The sequence below is a fragment of the Miniopterus schreibersii genome (genome assembly GCF_964146895.1).
Source record: "Miniopterus schreibersii genome assembly, chromosome: 4".
NCBI lineage: Eukaryota > Metazoa > Chordata > Mammalia > Chiroptera > Miniopteridae > Miniopterus > Miniopterus schreibersii.
In genome coordinates this window covers 99,371,920-99,391,939 of record NC_138105.1, presented here as the reverse complement: position 1 = coordinate 99,391,939, position 20,020 = coordinate 99,371,920, and the positions used below count along the sequence as shown (strand labels likewise).

Here is a 20,020-nt window from a genome sequence, read left to right as displayed (position 1 = left end):
CGGCCCTGAGGTTATACCGGTTTCTGCCTTCTAACTCTCAGCAATACCTGAGTTCTAAATTTTCCTCTAAGAGTTTATTCCAATGGATTCTAGGCAGTGTTCCTTAACAGGAACATTTCTATCATCTCCCCTTCAATTCTCATCCAGTCTGGTATTAAGAGCGACAATGTTTCAAGTACCTGACTGCAATGCGATTACAAACTCAGCAGATCAACAGATTATCCGGGAACCAGTGTGCCATCAAAATGCTGAGGAAATGTGATAAGAGAAAACGGCCCATGAAAAATACCAGGATAAATGAATTAGGTGAATTTTCAAAATACCTTTTGATACTGTTCTTCATTCATCTGCAGAGCAAGCAAAAAGTCTTCATGCTGAGGAACAAAAAAACGAGACATGCAGATAAAAATTTAGTAAAGATGTCACAAACCATTTAGAATTTATTTCCACAGACATAAAAGAACTATAATTAATAATCATTTCTTTAGTTACATGGTTTAGTAGTTTAAAATTTATCAAATTTTGACCCTCAAAAACATCTTTTCAATACTCTGATAAAATGTGCAAAGTGCTTTTGCTGTACCCTATGATGGTCATCTCAAGGAGAAGCCCTTGTGCTACTGAGTTGCAAGCTGCTGAATCAGGCATTTTTTTCTTTTTTTTTAACAGAAAAAAAAAAAATGACAGAAAAACTCTGATTATTCAAAATTAGGTATTTGGCAGACATTTCTCGAAACCAAATGAAGTGATTATTTGTGGCCAATGATAAAATTCTAGAACTCAAGCAGAAATTAGAATTTTGGAGAAATCATCTTGATCAATCCGTCACAGAGTTACCTACCTGTCATCTGCTACATTAGGTGACATTGCCTTTAAAAAAAAAAAATGTGTGCATGGTGGTGATGAAAATGATTACTGGTACAATCTGGTGCCACTGGCTTGACTCCTGTTAAGGCACAGTTGTACTGTCAGTAAAAATTCAACAGTGAAAAGATAAATAATGTCTTATCATTATTACAAGAGATGTAACCTTGCAGAACACCTAGAGTCTTGGGGCCCTAGCTGGTGTGGCTAAGTGGGTAGGAGCATCGTCCCATAAACTAAAGGTTAGCAGGTTCAATTCCTGGTCAGGGCACATACCTAGGTTGTGGTTCAATCCCTGGTCAGGTGCATGTGGGACACAATTGATCGGTGTTTCTCTCTCACCCTCTCCCTTCCTCTCTCTCTCTCTCTCTCTCTCTCAAAAATCAATTAAAAAAAAATGTCTTGGGGAAGCCAGGGATCCGTGGGTCATACTTTCAGGGCTGCTGGTCTAGAAAATATCTATTAAAAAACCCAAAATACATATTCTGGTTGACTGGCATTTGATGGTAGATTTGGAAGAATTAAAGAGCTCAATGGCCTCTCTCTCTGGTTTTTACCCACTATTAGAGGCCGAGGGAGGTCAAATAGAATGTGTGCTAAGTTCCAATTAAAATCCTGACATAAATCTGACTTATGAAACTGTGAAACTTAGTATCATTACAAAACCCAGTTTTCCTTTTAAAAACTTAATAGTTGCCAGGCCAGCGGGGCTCAGCGGTTGAGCATTGATCTATGATCCAGGAGATAGAGGTTTGATTCCCAGTCAAGGCACATGCCGGGGTTATGGGCTTGACCTTCACTAGGGGGTGTGCAGGAGGCAGCCCATCAATGACTCTCTTATTATTGATGTTTCTCTCTCTCTTCCTTCCTCTCTCTGAAATCAATAAAGATATATTTAAAAAACAAAACAAAAAAGTTTATTCAAATCAATCACACAAAAGAAAAGGCAAATCTTAAAAGATAATTTTATAGTAAGCCCTAAAAGCAAACCAGACTCCCAGAAACACATTCTACACACATCTTCCTACCTCTGCCATCTCTTTGATTTTCTGTTCATAGAACTCCTGCTCTTGTTGCACAGCTGGAAGGAGGGCACGCCGGTCATAGGACCTACAATGTCGCCGCTTATTTTCCAGAAAGAACATCCTTCTTTCTATTTTTATGTCACCTAGGAGACATGACAATGCAAAATCATGCAGACAACTGTTTGCTAGGAACCTAGGCCAGTCATCCCAGTCTTCTGTGGCATGGGCCCCACCTACTTTCTAGAAGCACATTTCGTTCCTCTCTTGCATGTGCCACCATTTGGGGAAATTGGACTCTATTCCACCCCCTAACCTATATGCACTTTTTGACTTTCATGTATTTTTCCCCTTCTTATATTCCAATTGGAGCAACTCTCCTAGCCCGACAGTACCGTGCTGTGAATATACCAGCTTATTACCCATTCTATTACTGAGGACAGGTGGGTTTATAGTTTGGCGTTAGTATAAATTGGGCTACTGAACATATGTCTACAATTCAGTTGAGCACACAGGAAGAAATGGAATTGCTGCATCAGCTTTAGAAAACAGCGCCAGTTTTCCAATGTGGTTCTTCCAAGTTACACTTTCCCTCCACCAGCAACGTATGAGTCCCAGTCATTCCATATCTGCATCAACACCTGGTATCATCAGTTTTCAAATTTAGCCATTCTGGTAGGTGCACATGTGTTTTATGTATGTTTTTAAACTTTGTATCTTGAAGATTTCAAATGGAAAAGCTGAAAGAATATAAGACCTAGATTCACAATAAATCTTAGAATAAAAGGTAACAGAATGATAAATATCACATCATGTAAAATTGGTCTGTTCAGATTTTCTATTTCTTCTGTTGATTTGATAATTTTCAATTCTAGAAAATTGTCTACTCCATCCAGACTTTCTATTTACTCACAAAAGCCTGTTCTTAGTAAATCTTTTGATTTTTATCAATATTTACTATATCAGGTTCCAGATATTCTTTTTCTTCTTGTTCATTCTCAGTAGTTTTTAAAAATTAAAAAGTTTTTATTACTTAGAAAACCAGTTTTTTGTTCTCTATTCTTTTCCATCTATTCATGTGTATAGCTTTCTGCCATCACCACCTGGTCTTAATCACTGTAGCTATGTAGTAAGTCTTGAAATCAAGTATTTGTCCTACTTTACTCGTTTTAAAAACTACTTTAGCTATTCTAGTACCTACCTTTCCCTATCAGGATAAGCTTATCTATTTTATCTACCGAAAAAATCCTGCTGGGACCAAATAGGAATTACACTGAACCTGTACATGCATACCTGCGATATTGCCGGTCTAGTGCAAGACCACCACAATAAAGCTAGTACCACAATCAAGTCACAGAAACCTTTTGGTTTCCCAGTGCATATAAAAATTACATCTATGCCCGGCCGGGTGTGGCTCAGCAGTTGAGCGTCCACCTGGGATCCAGGAGATCGGGTTCTATTCCCGGACAGGGCACATGCCCGGGTTGCGGGCTGGATCAATGACTCTCTCATCATTGATGTTTCTGTCTCTCTCTCTCCCTCTCCTTTCCTCTCTCTGAAATCAATAAAGATATATTTTTAAAATAATAATAATAAAATAAAATAAAAATTACATCTATGTCATACTGGAATTAAGTTTAGTAGCATTATACCTAAAAAACAAAACAATGTACATACCTTCATTAAAAAATACCTTATTACTAAAAAAAGGTAGCTATCACCTAAGCCTTCAGCAAGCTGTTATCTTTTTGCTGGTGGTAGGTCTCGCCTCAATGCTGATGCAAATACAGAACGCAATAAAGCAAAGAGTGCAATAAAATGAGGTCTGCCTGTATATAATTACGGAAGGATTTTTATCCTTCCTATGTTGAGCCTTCCAATCCATGAACACAGTATGTATCTTCATTCATTTACATCTTCTTTGATTTTCTTCAGTTTTGTAGTTTTCATCATACAAGTCCTGTACATGTCTTGTTAGATTTACATCTAAGTATTTAATTACAGGAGGAGTGACTATAAATGGTGGTGGTGTATTTTTAATTTTGATTCCACATGCTCGTATGCAGAAATATAATTGACTTTTGTAGGTTGATCTTATATCCTGCAACCTTACTGAACTTATTTAACAGTTCTAAGAGTTTAGGGTAGAATCCTTAAAGTTTTTTCTATCATGTCATCTGCTTACAAAGAGTTTTATTTTCCTTTCTGATCTGTACCTTTTATTTCCCTTTCTTTATCACATGGGCTAGAACTTCTAGGACTAGGACTATGATGAATAGCAGTGAATAGAGGACATCCTTTCCTTGCTCCCAATCTTGGGGGTGGGGGAGAAGGATTTGGATTCACCCACCATTAAGCATGTTAGGAATAGATTTTATTGTAGACATTATCAAGCTGAGAAAACTCCTCTTAATTCCTAACTTTCTGAGAGTTGTAATCATGAATAGGTGTTAAATATTGTTAAATGCCTTTTCTGCATCAACTGATATGACCAGGTGATTTTTACTCCTTATTCTATTAACATGGTGGATCGCACTGATTCATTTTTGAATATGAATACACTCCATATCTGGAATACACTCCACTTGTTCTTGATGCATATTAAAAAATATTTTGCCCGGCTGGGCGTGGCTCAGCGGTTGAGCATCGACCTAGATGGACCTAGGATCCAGGAGATCGGGGTTCTATTCCCGGTCAGGGCACATGCCTGGGTGGCGGGCTAGGCAGCCGATCAATGACTCTCTCATTATTGATGTTTCTCTCTCTCTCCCCCTCCTTTCCTCTCTCTGAAATCAATAAAGATATGTTTAAAATATATATATATTTTTTTATGCCCTGGCCAGTGTGGCTCGGTTGAGCACTGTCCCGTGCACTGAAAGGTCACCAGTTTGATTCCTGGTCAGGGCACATACCCAGGTTGTAGGTTCGATCCACAGTCAGGGTACATGTGGGAGGCAGCCAATGGATGTTTCTCTCTCACACTGATGCTTCTCTCTCTCTCCCTTCCTCTCTTTCTAAAATAAATAAAAACATATCCTCAGGTGAGGATTTAAAAAAATAGTTAAATGTATCTCTAAGTCAAAAACATTAGACTACTAATGTAAATCAAGTGTATTTTCTCTTTCTAACTTCCAGTGTTCTTAAAGATGATCTAATAAGTGCAATATAAGAACCAGAATCTAAAATTAAAAAGGATATACCTGAAACAATGGGTAAAACTAGGAAGACCAAGTTAACAGGGAAAAATGTCAGATGCATCAAAACTGAGACATCAGTGAGGTAAAATCGAGGAGGATGAACAGACCAGGGCTCACTGTGAGCCAAAGGTGGGACATACCTGATTTTACAAAGCTATAACATTCTTAGGCTGTACAGACTTAAGAGCAGAATCTAAATCAGAGCTCTGTCCTCACAGCGGGCCTCACTTGGAAAACTCTGTCTAGGCCGCTACACCCAACTCTCAGAGGCGCCGACATGCTAGTGAGGGGCACACGGAGACGGAAACCAGGAAGAAAAGCGGCAACAGGCAGATTCCAAGGCTCTCCGAGGCGAAAGCGACAACCAAGGTGGGAAATCTCGGGAAGTACCCTTTCCCTTTGGCTTGATAAAAAAGAATTTTTTAAACGACAGAGCTGACTAACAAGGGAGTGGACCATCTTACAATGTGTTACTTTCCTTTCTCTACCACTAGAAGTCAGAAACAAATATGACATAACTATGCATTAGGGACGCCTAGTCTAAAGTGCGAACATATGTAGCTGAATGAAAAAAGCCACTCGCACAGTCCCCACTTTCTCATTCTGCCACAGACCTGTGAGAACATCACATCAGGAGAGCACTGCTCCACAGACTAGCTTGGGAACCTTAGGAGTCAGGGCCTAGAATATTTTCTTTTAGGTCCTGAAGAGTTCAGAAATCCAAATACTTTTCAACCCTACAGCTATATCATGGAGTTTCCATTTAGTCACACCTGAAATCAAATTGTAAAACTAAGTACAGATGTAACAGTAAGATACAGAAAAGGAAAGGGAAATGTTCCTTTTTATGACATAATCTATAGGAAAAGTTGTAGTGGACTCTTTCCTTGAACATAAGCAACACAGATGAAATTTGCTGTAAAGTTCAACAAGTTTACCTTTTGCGGAGATTAGACCTAACGTAACCTTTTTGGAAGAGTTTTCAGCAGTTATTTAATCAATAAGAATAACAGAATTTTAAATAAGCAAGTGACTACTTCAGAGCTGTTTGTTTTGTTCTGTGAGAAGCCACTCTCAGGTGTATAAGTGATCCCTCAGCAGTAAGCAATCTCTGGTCTAGATAGTTTTTACTAGTGATAAAGCGAATTCTCATCAAACATCCAAGACCATTTTTCTCCCAAGCTTAAGGGTGCCCCAAACACTTTCCCATGCGCGAATTCTCTAACATTGCACGAAATTTTCCTGTCATGGTGTCTCCTCAGCAGAAAGAAGGAGGGCGACAACTGTAGCCACTTTCTAAAACACTGATGTGCGGTCCAAGCAGTCCATGTTAAGGTCACTCCTTGGGCTCGTCTGCAGGACATTCCCTAAGCAGTTGTACCATGACGTCCCTTCCGTGTGTGTGGGAAGGGGGTGGTTCTGCACAGCAGCTTCATACAGTTTGCCATTACCTTGTTCAAACTTGAAATCTATGTAAGAATACTGATTCATTTCTTTTCTCTTTTTTCTTTTTCCACTGGTTTCTGGCGATAGCTCCTGCCATTTTTTAATGGCATCAGAAAAGGCCTAAAAATTGAGAAAGGGAAAGGTTACCACGATAGACGGGACACAAGAATATGGGAAACACAGGCAATTCCAAAATCTCATTTTAACTCAGTCTCAGCTATCTCCCCTGCATGGCTTACAGAAATAGGTAGTGGCAAAATAAACAGGTAGCATTTAATTACTTATTTTTGTTTTCTCTGACTTTCATAAACTACTACAATGGCAGAACCAAAATACTTGCTAACAAATTAAAGGGCAACATAAGAAAACAGAAACTGCTCAACTGTCCTTGAATGAGTACAGGTTAAATCACAAAACAAATAGCTAGCGAGTTGTACTTCACAGGGATTACCTACATGCTGTTTCTCAGGTCAACACTCCATTCCACTCCCCTCACATTCCTCGTTGCTTTCATCTTTGTCCTGGAGCACAAAGTTCTTATGCCAATGATAATCCCACCTTCCATACCTTTCCACTTCTACCTTTCTTAGATCTTTCTAATAAGTATTTAAATGTGCTAAAGATTTTGCCACTGAAGGTCTAGTCATATAGACCAGATAAAATTAGATTATCAGAATTCCTTCTTTTCGAGACCTGCTAGTTATAATTCACACCCACACACCCCAAAGGCACCACAGTTACTTTTTCTTGCTTCGTAGCCTTTGCTACATTCTCTAGTGAAGACATCTATTCTTTGAGACTGTTCAAATGCCACCTTCATTTCCTTCCTAGTGTTCTCATGTACCTGCCTCTCGTTCATAATACAATCACACTGCTTTAATCCTTTTAAATATCTCATCAAACAGACTGAAAGCTCTTTGGAAGGAAGCTAATTTTGTTTCATGATGCCAGTGTCCTCAAGGGATAGTCAGTAAGTGCTCAAAAAACCTACCAGGGAACATATGAACAAATGTTGAAGCATAATTTTTCCTGTTGCTATTATCTGGCATTTCTCCCTCTAGTTTGCTCATGTTCACAAATCAAATACCCATTCGAGGTATAAGTTCTGAGAATCAAGGATACAGCCTACTAGGATTTTTAGGGTATTTGTGAAAATGGCCAAAGGTCCTTTAAGGGAGGACCTAAAGACAGACGGTTGGATATTGTCCCATGCATTGAAAGGTTGCTGGTTTCTTGGTCAGGGCATATGGCCTGGGTTGCGGGTTAAATCCTTGGTGATGGGGCATGCAGGAAGCGGCTGATCAATGCTTCACTCTCACATCGATATTTTTCCCTTCCTCTTTAAAAAAATCAATAAAAAAATCTTAAAAACAACACTATAATGGGCATTTGATGACATAAAAGCTGAGGAATGGATAGAGACTCAAGCCTGGGGCAGGGGAGAGTGAGAACTTACAGACTGAAGAGAAAATTCTTAATCTGCTTCAAAACAGTCTGGGAGGGAGGGGAGCCAGTGGAGATGAAACAAGATTGTGCAGGAGCTGATAATTACTGAAGCTGAGTGATGGGTAAGCATGGGCTTATTATAATATGATCTCTTTTAAAATATATGTTTGATGTTTATAATAAAAAGTGAAAAAAAAATGCAGGGAAATGTGATTGTCTTCACAGTGAACATACTTCCCCTAAGCCATCATCATGTTTGAGGAACAGCACACACAGAGATGACGTGTTATTCTATAATTACAAAACATCTCTGGGTGTACATTCTACATCCCTGTCCACGAGTGTCACTTTCTACAGGGAAGAACTCTTGCACACCATCTGCACACTGCAGAGAGAAGTTGTAACTGAGCACACCAGATTTTAGCTAACAGTACTTTCCCTTCAACACCCCGCTTTCATTCAAATAACATGTAAAATTTCAAACTACCCACCAAAACAAGCAGACACCATAAAAGATGTAAAGGGCCAGAAAGATAAGGAAAGGGATAATGAAGGTATAAATGAGGGAAACTGAGCCACAAAATTCTACAACCTCCCACCAAATAACAAGTGGGCTGTGGGATGATCAAAACTTTGGCATGGACATTACTAATGAAGACCCACCCATCCCCCAGATAACTTCTCTTCTGGGCTCCCTGGGAGCTCAGGAAAGGTCTAAGGAACCACTGCAGCAGTAGAGCGCCAGGCAGGCCTCAAGATAAGAGTCCCAGCTTTCCTGCAGTTACTATTTCTGTGGGAAAGCTCATTCACTTTTCAGTGACAGTACAGACATCCCCTAGTTACCTGACCTGGGGAATGAAATTCGGAAATAGAAACCACTAACTCTGTATTCCTTCAGAAAAATTTTACCTAAAATTAACCTACGATCAGGAGTTTGACAGTAGTCTGGATCTTCTTGGCAATCTAAAGGTAGAAGGATCTTAGACTCAGCATGAGGTCACATTCACTTGGGGCTTACCATCCTTCAGGTTAAGACACAGTGGGTGCTTTAACCATTAAAACAACTCCATTTTTGTCTGTCATTTGGAAAAAAGCATACTGTTTGCTGGGAATCAGAAGAACTTCAGCAGAAGAAAGGAAGAGGAACACACCAAAGACCTGCTGGTGTTCTTTCCTGTCCTGCCATGAAACAGGTGCTGTGCAGTGGACGTTACTAATGAGGCATGTCCACATTAGCCACTAGTCACCAGGACTCTTCAAAGCCTTGGAACAGAGGCGCTCAAGCGGAGTCTTATTTAGGCCCGAGGGTGGGGTGGGCAGCACAGTGGGAGCTTTCAAGCAGCTGCCCACTCTCTTGTGAGGCAAACACTACTCACCAAGCAGTGCTGCATTCCCGGGCTCTTTTAGAGACCCTGCCTCATGTACCTGACAACTGACCCGTCTGGGGCAGATTTGAGTGGCCTGCCCTAAGCCAAAAAGCACATCTGGAAGGAGCAGCACTGGAACACATCTTTCACACACTAGTCATCCTGCATCCCTCGATAAAATTCATTACCCTCCAAGACTTTATAGTCAAGCCAGAACTCCGCTGCTTCTAATGTATTATTTCTTTTCATTCAGTTCTTCCTGAGCAGCAAATACCTTTCTCTATTTATCTTCACCCTGACAAACTCCTTAGCCCTTTGCCATCATAAACCACCCCAATTTCCACAAGCTGAACTCCATTCTGTTATCACAGGAAGAAGTATTCGAGAGGTGTAACCCCACCAGAAGACGAAGTAGAGCACCTTTCGGGTGATTGCATAGTGTCCTTTGAGCTCATTCAGGGCCCACTTGATGTCCTGACTGCTGAGCATTTTGAAGTCGGCCATCAGGAGGTCAGCAGCTTGGATGAAGCAGCGCTGGTCAAGGGGAGCCAATTTAGAATAGTCAAAAAAGTCTATCTTAGGCAACTGAAATGAGAGAGAGGCACAGCATTAGAGACCAGAGGGAAATCATCTGAAGGTTTGCTGATTAAAGAATAGAATACTCTCATTCATATTTACTCATAAGATTACCAGCCCTGAATAGAGATGAAGAAATGGTGATTCAGAGAGGTTAAATGGCTGTCTGGAGGCCAGTTTTACTAGTAAAAAAGTATAGCTGGGGATTTCAACCCAATCTTTCAGCCACCTTCTTTCCACACAATGTTTAGAAAAATTAAATTTTTCTGGCTACAAGATACAAAAAAGAGATAAGTCCAAAGAATTTGTGGGGAACAGAAGGATGGAGCAACAGACCCCAATGAGGTGGTTCTGAACTGTATTCTCCTTCACCACGTACCCTAAATGTTCATTTGGACCACAAATGAAAATAATGATTAAGATTTTTAAAAATCTTCACCAAAGGATATGTTTATGGCTTTTAGGGAGAGGGGGAGAGAGGGAAGAAGAGAGAAGGGGGGGAGGGGGACGGGGGACGGGGGAGGGAGCAAAAGAGGAAGGGGGAGAGAGGGAGAGAGAGAGAAACGAACCTGCAACCTAGGTGTGCGCCCTGACCTGGAATCGAACCTACAAGCTTTTTGGTGTACAGGACGATGCTTCAATCAATTGAGCCATCCGGCTGGGGTGATAATGATTAAGATTTAAAAAAATCAAACTGTTTATATTTTGATACAGGATTTGGTTACACAGGTATACACATTGTATATAATTTTTATATTAAAACTATTAACAGCCTTGGCCAGATGGCTCAGTTGGTTGGAGCATCGTCCCATCACCAAAAGGTTGTGGGTTCGATTCCCAGTCAGAGCACATGCCTGGGTTGCGAGTTCAATCCCTGGTCAGGGTGCGTATCGGAAGCAACCAATCGATATTTCTCTCTCACATCGATGTTTCTCCTCCCCCCACCTTTCTCTCTAAAATCAAAAAACATATCTTTGGGTGAGGAAAAAACAAATAAACAGAAAACTATAATCAGATATTGAACTCTAAGCAGTGATCTGCAGGTTGAAGTATGTTTGGGGCAGTATATCAATGCTTTTGCGATTTCGTTTTAAATGTATTATAATGAAATGAAATATAAGAGAGAGGTGCTGATGGACAGAGGGACAGATATGTGACAAAATGGATATAATAAAATGTTAACTTTTAACAGTACCGCTGCTGGGTATAGAGGTGATCAATGTAAAATCTTTTAACATGACTATATAATTAAACTTTTTCATATACTTTCAATTTTCAATGGTAAAAAATAACTGATATGATATAAAAAATCCTGGCCAATTCTTGTTTCATTTTAGGAACTTATTTTGTAGGATTAAAGATAGGAGGATTTTTAAAAAATATGTTTTTATTGATTTTAGAGAGAAAGGGGAGAAGGAGAGAAACATCGATGAGAGAGAAACATCAACATTGATCAGCTGCCTCCTGCACCCCCCGAACTGGGAATCTAGCTTGAAATCTGACCAGGTATGTACCCCGACCAGGAATCAAACCAGTGACCGCATACGTTGATGCTCAACCACTGAGCCACACCAGCCAGACAGGAGGATTTGTTTAATTTTTTGTGAGAAAGAGAAACAATAAAAGAAGTTAAATACAGAATTCAAAGTGGCTCAAATTGGGAAATACCACTGAAGTATAAATATATTCTGAAATCCTATTTTCCTGGCTAGTCTTTAAACATGTGTCCTGACAAAGCACTTTCTTCACGTAAAGATGATGAAAAGCAGAGCACTTCCAGGCAGAGGCTGCAAAACAAGAGCTTGGTACTTGCCTTTGTCTCCTCTTGGCTAGCAAGCAGGCTGCTGCTGGGGTTGATAATGACTCGATCTTCTCTCTTTGGATAATCTGGATTTTCCAGAAGAAAATTACAAAGTCTACAAAAATAAATGATGTTATTTTCATACTGTTTCCAAATTCCACACCTGCCCATTGATTCAAACTCAATGTTTGAAAATGAAGTCCCTAGTTACACATTACAAGTGACCTATCAAGAAATTAAAATGTCTGCTGATCAGGAAAACAAAACAAATAGACAAATAAAAGACAATTACATTGACTTTCTATTTTTTGCTTGCTAGTTTAAAAAGCAATAAGCATACTGATGAATGCAAAGCCCTCTGAAGTTTTTCTATTAGTGGGGTATCAATGCAACGAAGTTGTTGAAATTTTTATTGGTTGAACTGTACAGAACTGGAGAATTTAGATATAAAGTATCTATTTGTTAAAAAACTATTCAACAAATAAGGGGTGTGAAAAAGTGTGTACTCTCATTCATAATTACAATAGTTTGCTAAGAGAATAAGTGAATGGAATATAAGAGTCCTCCTGAATCATTAATACTTCTGTAACCCTGTGGTTACATCAATCCCTATAAGCAATATGAGTGACACTCAGCTTATTTAGCCAAGTACAAGGCTGAGGAACAGATCATGTTTGCTCTTCACACCAAACCCACAGCCTTGTCTTCATTACTATGAAATACTGCACCAGTGAGAATAGAGAGAGTAAGGTAACACACACAAATGTATCACACCCACATTTAACAAATGTTAACTAGCAAGACTCTTCAGCCTGTAACAACCAAATCAGGCAACAAACTGTGCTTAGTGGGAAGATTCCATAGTTTGAGGTCAGCTTGGGCAGTGTACAGCCTGAGTCACTTCAGTACGAATAAAGCTCCTCTGTTCAGAGGGCAAGTGGAGCTTCCCCTGCCCTCATCCTTCCTTCTCTGATCCTGCAGATTCTCAGGATGAGTCCAACTGCTCATAGGTGCCCCACCCATAATTCTCACATGACTCTCTTCGTTCCAGGTCCCTCCTATCTAGCATTAATAGTGGAGCTTCTAACAGTAAGACAGGGACAACAGGAAGAGAATAGAGGTAAAGTGCTCACCTCTAGCTCCTCTCCTCACCCACTCAGGGACCATAAAAAGGGGAGGCACACTTCCTCTGCAAGCCCGAGAACCCTCAGCACTGGCCCAACTGCAAGCACCCTCCTCATCCTGCTCCAGGACTGGTCAGCACACCTGAACACTTTTTCTTCACCATCACTTTTGGGAGCCCCAAATGCCTCTTCTCTCTAAGCTTTCCTCTTCCCTATCAACAACGCCCTCTCTTCTTCTTTTTTTTTTTTAACAATTAGGTTTTTTGTTTTTGTTTTTTTTAAAATTTTTTTTTAAAATATATCTTTATTGATTTCAGAGAGAGGGCAGCAGAGGGAGAGAGAGATAGAAACATCAATGATGAGAGAGTCATTGATTGAGCCCGCAACCCGGGCATGTGCCCTGACCGGGAATCGAACCTCGATCTCCTGGATCCTAGGTCGATGCTCAACCGCTGAGCCACACCCGGCTGGGCATGCCCTCTCTTCTGAAACACAGTACCAGCAGCCTGGTGAGGGAAAAAGCCCCTCTTCCCACATTATAGTTATAGCAAAGGGAGACACCTCTAGTCAAGAATTCTGAGCACACCTCCCTTTAAAACCACCACATTGATGGTAATTCTTTGTTCTAGAATAAAATGATAAGCACTGTAGGTTTTCTAGAGCTCTGAAGGCTGATCTGAGAATTAGCCACCATTAAAAATCCACTATCACCCAGCTGGGTGTGGCTCAGTGGTTGAGCATTGACCAGGGATCCAGGGGATCAGGGTTCAATTCCCAGTCAGGGCACATGCCCCGGTTGCGAGCTTGGTCCCCAATCGGGGGCGTGCAGGAGGCAGCCGATCAGTGACTCTCTCATCACTGATGTTTCTATCTCTCTCTCTCTCCCCTTTCCTCTCTCTGAAATCAATAAAGATATATTAAAAAAAAAAAAAATCCACTATCTGTGGGGAAAGGCCTAGAGTTTCCAATAATTCCTCTCATGTGCACACCTGGATGTATTATAAATGGATGTGGAACAGCTCTTCCATTTTATTTTATTTTATTTTAAAAATATATCTTTATTGATTTCAGAGAGAGGAAAGGAGAGGGAGTGAGAGAGAGATAGAAACATCAATGATGAGAGAGTCACTGATCAAGCCCACCACCCGGGCATGTGCCCTGACCGGGAATTGAACCCTGATCGCCTGGATCCCAGGTCGACCCTGAGCCACGCCTGGCCAGGCAGCTCTTCCATTTTAAATTTGGCTGTTGGTAATGTTCTGGTAAGTGTAGCTACCACAGACCAAAAAACTGCGAGATACCAGAGGTTTGGGGAAAGATAAAAAGGTTAAATAATAAACAATCTTTGCTAGAATGGCCACCCATGAATAAAGCCTGTGGCTTCCAAGCGGCATGCATGGAAAATGATCTAGGGTGTTGGAAGTATACTACCTCTTTTGTTTAATTAAAGTAACCTGTATTTGCTCTGGCCGATTTGGCTCAGTGATTAGAGTTGGCCTGCACACCAAAAGGTCGTGGGTTCGATTCCCGGTCAAGGGCACATACCTAGGTTACAGGTTCATTCCCTGGCCTCGCTTGGGGTGAGTGCAGAAGGCAACCAAATCGATGTGTCTCTCTCTCTCCTCCTCTATCTAAGCATGTCCTCAGATGAGGATTAAAAAAATAAATAAAACCACCTGTATTAATTAGTTGAAAATTGATTAACTCCAATATTATAGTGTTCTTTATAAATTTACAACTGTTTCAGTCCTGCAGACTAAAAAGAGGGAAAAGATGTAAGAGGACAGAGACTGATTTTTCACTTTGTATCCCTTAGGAAACTTTTATTAAGCAGGTGAACTGGTTGTAGGACATTTCGGGTACAAATATTGGGAAAAATAATCTCTTTTAATATCCCAACCAAAATATAGATAGTAGCAATGCTCATAATTAACCAAACGTGCAGAATTCTGAAAAGTAAAAAAAAAAAAAAGTCTGCCCTGGCCAGTGTGGCTCAGTTGGTTGGAGCATCTTCCCCATATACCAAAAGGTGTCAGGTTCAATTCCTGGTAAGGGCACATATCCAGGTTGTGGGTTTGACTTCCAGTCAGGGCATGCTTGGGAGGCAACTGATCGATGTTTCTCACATGGATGTTTCCCTCCCTCCCTCCCTCACCCCGCTTTCTCTCTCAAATCATTAAAAACATATCCTTGGGTGAGGATTAAAAAAAAAGTCTATCTCTGACTACAATTAGAACTCTTCTAACAGGACCATTAAGTAAGATGTAATGCTGCCCTGGTCAGTGTGGCTCAGTGGTTAGGGAATTGGCCATGCACCAAAGGGTTGCGGGTTCCATTCCCAATAAAGGACACGTATCTGGGTTGCAGGTTTCATCCCTGGCCCCAGTCGGGGCGCTACGGGGGGCAACCAATAGATGTGTCTCTCTCACATCAATATCTTATCTGTCTTCTCTCTCTCTCCCTTCCTCCCTTTAACTCTCTAAAAAAACAAAAAAAATCAATGGAAAAAACATATCCTCAGGTGAGGATTAACAACAGCAAAAAGATGTAATGCTAAGTAAAACAAGCCAGTCACAAAGGACATATACTGTGTGACTTCACTTACATGAGGTTCCTAGAACAGTAAAATTCATAGAGAGAGAAAGTAGAATGGTGGGTGCCAGGGGCTAGGGGAGGGGGAATGGGGAGTTGTTTTTTAATGGATATGGAGTTTCAGTTTGGGAAGATGAGAAAGTTCTGGAGATGGTGTCGTGATGGTTGTATAAAAATGTGAATATGCTTAATGCAACTGTATACTTAATGGTTAAATTATAAATTTTTATGTTTTGTATATTTTTACTACAATAAAAAAAGAAAAGGCATGGCGGTATACTTACACATTCAAATCATAATAATTCTTCAAACGAATTATTTCTTCAATATATCCAGTTGCTACATCTGGAAATCTTGCTTCCTGGAAAGGAATAAAAACATTTATATTTCATCCACTAGAATGGTTTCAAATTGCAATAAAAACCAGATGTCAAAAAGTATATAAATGACTACAAACTAGGAAAGGGCTATAAAGCAGGTTTGTGTCTGGCTTAAAACTCCATACGAGGTGCCCAAATTTATCTGTATACATAGAATGTGGAATGTAGAAAGGTCCCTAGAGATCATCTGGTCCTCTGCTCCCATTTGGTATGTCCTTCACTCTTTTAATAAATACTGAACATTTCTGCCCAGGCAAGGGAGTCCAAAAACAAATAAAGCACAATCTAGTGTTTACCCTCAAGAAGCATATGACCTAGTGGGCCAAATGAAAAAACCTGGGGGAAGAAGGGTTAAGTGAATGTTCACAGGTGAAGGGCAGCAGAGCCAGGACATAACGTTCTGCACTGCTTTTTCTTCTCAACAGAGGGAGAGAGAGAGAGAGAAACATCAATTTGTTTTTCCATTTATTTATGCATTCATTGGATGACCTGGATAGAGCCTGCAACTTGCTGTATCCGGATAACGCTCTAACCAACTGAGCTCCCTGGCCAGGGCTCTGCACTACTTTTTAGATCAGTGTTATCCAACAGAACTTTTACAACAATGGAGATGTACTACTCTGTGCTTTCCAATATGGCAGCTGTTCAGCCCCATGTGGCTATTGAGCACTTAAAATGTGACTGATGCCACTGAAAACAAAACTTTGGACAGTGCAGCTCTAGGTAATTTGGTAAACATGCTTTAAGGGTTTGACTTCGGAGTTAACTCAATGCCTTTTTAAAAACTGAGGGATTGCTATTATGACAGCACTAAGTTATCCATAACCTACACCTAGAATCCCAAAGGACTTGCTGGGGGGTTAAAAATAGATTAAGAAATTCTGATTTAATTTTCATGTTTTCAGTGTTTCTCTTTTCTTCTATAAATGTAGCTATATATCCCTTAGGAAAGTTACGTCCACACACACAATGTTTTTGCAATAAAAGAAAACTCAGTATATTTAGTGTCAATAATTATTTACTTAATAAAATCAAACTTACTGTTTCTTTCACTAATAGTGCAATGACTTCTTGGTCTACTTCAGTAGCTTCTTGCCCCCAAAGGTTTTCCAAATTGGGCTCCTGGGATCCCTGTAGTGGAAAGGCTGGGCCTGGCTCTTCATCGTCTATTGCTAATTGCTGGTCTTCAAGTTCTCCTAGAGGATGGGCAGGCTGAGGAGAAGAGGGGCCCGGAATCCCATCCTGCTGGGGTTCTGGTCTTGGAAAAGCCGGCCTTGGAAAAGCCAGCCTTAGGGGCTCATGCTGATAAAACAATGGACCCAGTTCTGCTTCAGGCTGCCGCTCCTGAGGAACAACCTGGTTTGTTATTTCACGGGGCTGCTGGTTTAGGGACTGGAAGTAAGGATGGTTTTCTAACCAGCAGTCTTCTTCGATGGTCTGATCTTCTAGGATACCAGTCGATTCTCCGAGGTTTGATAAAAGGTCTGTCTCTGAGTCTTCAGAAGACTGGTTCTGAATGTCCAAAGGATCGCTATCTGGAATAAGAAGGCCACTTTTTCTCCAGATAAAGATTTTTGGCCCTGATCCAGGGTTGACAATATCATTTGCTGCTTGGTTATGACTTGGTCCAGGCTTGGGTTCTCTTTCTGTCTGGCTACTTGGCTTAATGAATTCAGAAACTCCAGGAGGCCCAAGATCCAGAAATTCACCGTAGTCATCCTCAGAATCATCCTGTGCCCCAGAATCAAACAATGAGCTGTTACACACTGCAAAATAGTTGTTCTTATTTGATTCAAAAGCTGCTCTAGACTTTTTAGGCCTTTCTTCTCCCCAACTTTTGAGATCTTGCCACTGGGCAGCTGGTTTGATGAGATTGGGTCGTGATGTCTGAGGTTTACTTGTCTAAGAAAAAATGAAATTTTAATAATAATTCAATTTCTTTCCTATGTCTATGGCCTCCTTATGTATTAATATGCAGCTTCTGAGATAGGGCAGGAAAGAAACAAAAACACTCTCGTCCACAAAACCTATTCTTCACACTTATGGTAACGCTGAAATCTGATCATACTACACTCACTATAAGAATTAAAATAGCCATTCATATACCGAAGTCTGAATTATTGTTTCAATTATAATTTTACCTGAGACCACTAAATCAAAAACAACTGCACAGGAGATAATGAAAAAATGAAAACACAGTGAAAAAATGAGGAATGTTGCCCTAGCCAGTTTGGCTCAGTGGTTAGAGCGTTGGCCTTTGGACTGAAGGGTCCCGGGTTTGATTCTGGCCAAGAGTATGTACCTCAGTTGCAGGCTCAATCCCCAGCCCCAGTGGGGACACATGTGGGAGGCAACCAATCGATGTGGCTCTTTCACATTGATGTTCCTCTTTCTCTCTCTCTCTCTCCTCTCCCTTCCACTCTCTCTGTAAAACAACTGAAAAAGTATCCTCCAATGAGGATAAAAAAAAAAGAGAGAAATGTTGAACATATAAAAAAAATGTAACTCTCCTTAGTAATCAGCAAAACGCAAACTAAAACAAGATCTTTTTCTCCCCACAAGGCTAGAAAAATTTAGTTAGATAATATCAAGTACTGGTAAGGATGTGGGAAAACTGCCAGTGAAATTAAAAGAGCAGCCGGCCGGGCATGGCTCAGCAGTTGAGCATCGACCTAGGATCCAGGCGATTGGGGTTCAATTCCTGGTCAGGGCACATGCCCGGGTTGCAGGCTCAATCCCCAGTCGGGGGCGTGCAGGAGACAGCCGATCAATGACTCTCTCATCATTGGTGTTTCTCTCCCTCTTTCCCTCCCTCTCCTTTCCTCTCTCTGAAATCAATAAAGATATATTTAATTTAAAAATTTTTAAATTAAAAAAAATAATAAAAAAAGAAATTAGAAGAGCAATTTGGCATTATTTATTAAAATAAAAAATGGAGCCCTGGGTGATGTGGCTCAATTGGTTGAGTGTCGCCTGTGCACCAAAGGGTCACCGGGTCAATTCCCAGTCAGGGTACATGCCCTAGTTGTGGGTTCAATTCCCAGTCAAGATGCATGCAAGAGGCAACCAATCAACATTTCTCTCACTCTCTCTTCCTTCCTCTCTCTTAAAAAAAAAAAAAAAATCAATAAAATAAAAAATATATATCCTTATGCTCTATCAACATCACTTTTTTCCTAGCTTTGCCCCCTTAAGTGTCTAAAGGGGGCATATACAAGGATATTCAGTGCCACAATGTTTGCAATATAAAAAGGAAAGAATTAGACATTCTAAAGTTTGTCCCTAAGAGAACAGATCGCTGCAGGAGGCAGGATGGAGAGAACTTTGAATTGGACTGCTCTGAACTAGCCATCTATGCCAGGAGGTAAGAAGTAAAGGCTAGCCCTAGCCTGTCTGGCTCAGTGATTAGAATGCCAGCCGGTGGATGAAGGGTCCTGGGTTCAATTCTGGCCAAGGGCACATACCTAGGTTGTAGGCTCGATCCCCAGCACCAGGCTGGGGCATGTGTGGGAGGTAACCAATCAATGTCTCCCCCCGCCCCCCACTCTTTCTGAAAAGCAATGGAAAAAATATCCTCGTGTGAGGATTAAATAAAGAAAGAAAGAAGTAAAAGCTAAACAAATATAAGCACATGTATGTAAACACTCTCCCCCACACGTTCTCTGTCATAAGGAGAATTACTGCTAGCCTGAGCCCTTTCCCAATATAACTGCCTATAAAAAACTGGCCCAAGAAAACTAAAATTGCATTCAAAGTTGAGTAATAATAACCAACAACTAACCCAGAAACTATATAAAGATGCCTATTAAAAAAAGAATAGTAGATGTGTGACATGTACTAGAAAATCAGCATTGCACAGATGAAATAATGACAAAATATAAAAACAAGGACACAAAGAAGTAATGAAATAATTACCTCTTTAATATAAATGTTTTAAGTTATGGTTTTGTAGAAATAAGGTAACCATCAAAAGTCAGGAGAGGAAGCAGAGAAGCTGGGGGTCAAATGATACACTTAAAGCTGATAAATCAAATTATATACATAAGAACAACATTTGAAAGTATAAAAATAACTACTTGAAAAACGAAAATTAATAAAACTATGGATAAAAACCTTTCAAATTAACCAAGAACACATGCTTTCAATATAAATAAAAAGATAACCTCAAAGATTCAAGGGATATAGTGAAAATTTCCTCTTAAAAG

At 40.3% G+C, this 20,020-nt stretch overlaps 1 protein-coding gene across 3 annotated transcripts in view; it reads right to left on the bottom strand.

Annotated features, from left to right (window-relative positions):
• The window catches only part of RNF216 (ring finger protein 216), a 116,976-nt gene that overhangs the window by 79,154 nt on the left and 17,802 nt on the right, over positions 1-20,020 (bottom strand). For 2 of the 3 annotated variants that reach the window (XM_081137014.1, XM_081137013.1), the window contains exons 4-10: positions 16,857-17,546; positions 15,720-15,796; positions 11,732-11,834; positions 9,763-9,927; positions 6,535-6,649; positions 1,893-2,032; positions 324-374 (exon numbers count right to left, since the gene is read on the bottom strand). In XM_081137014.1, coding sequence (XP_080993140.1) covers positions 324-374; positions 1,893-2,032; positions 6,535-6,649; positions 9,763-9,927; positions 11,732-11,834; positions 15,720-15,796; positions 16,857-17,546 — 1,341 coding nt within the window. Of the gene's footprint in view, positions 1-323; positions 375-1,892; positions 2,033-6,534; positions 6,650-9,762; positions 9,928-11,731; positions 11,835-15,719; positions 15,797-16,856; positions 17,718-20,020 lie in introns of all 3 variants that reach the window. The other variant, XM_081137012.1, reaches the window with a different exon arrangement.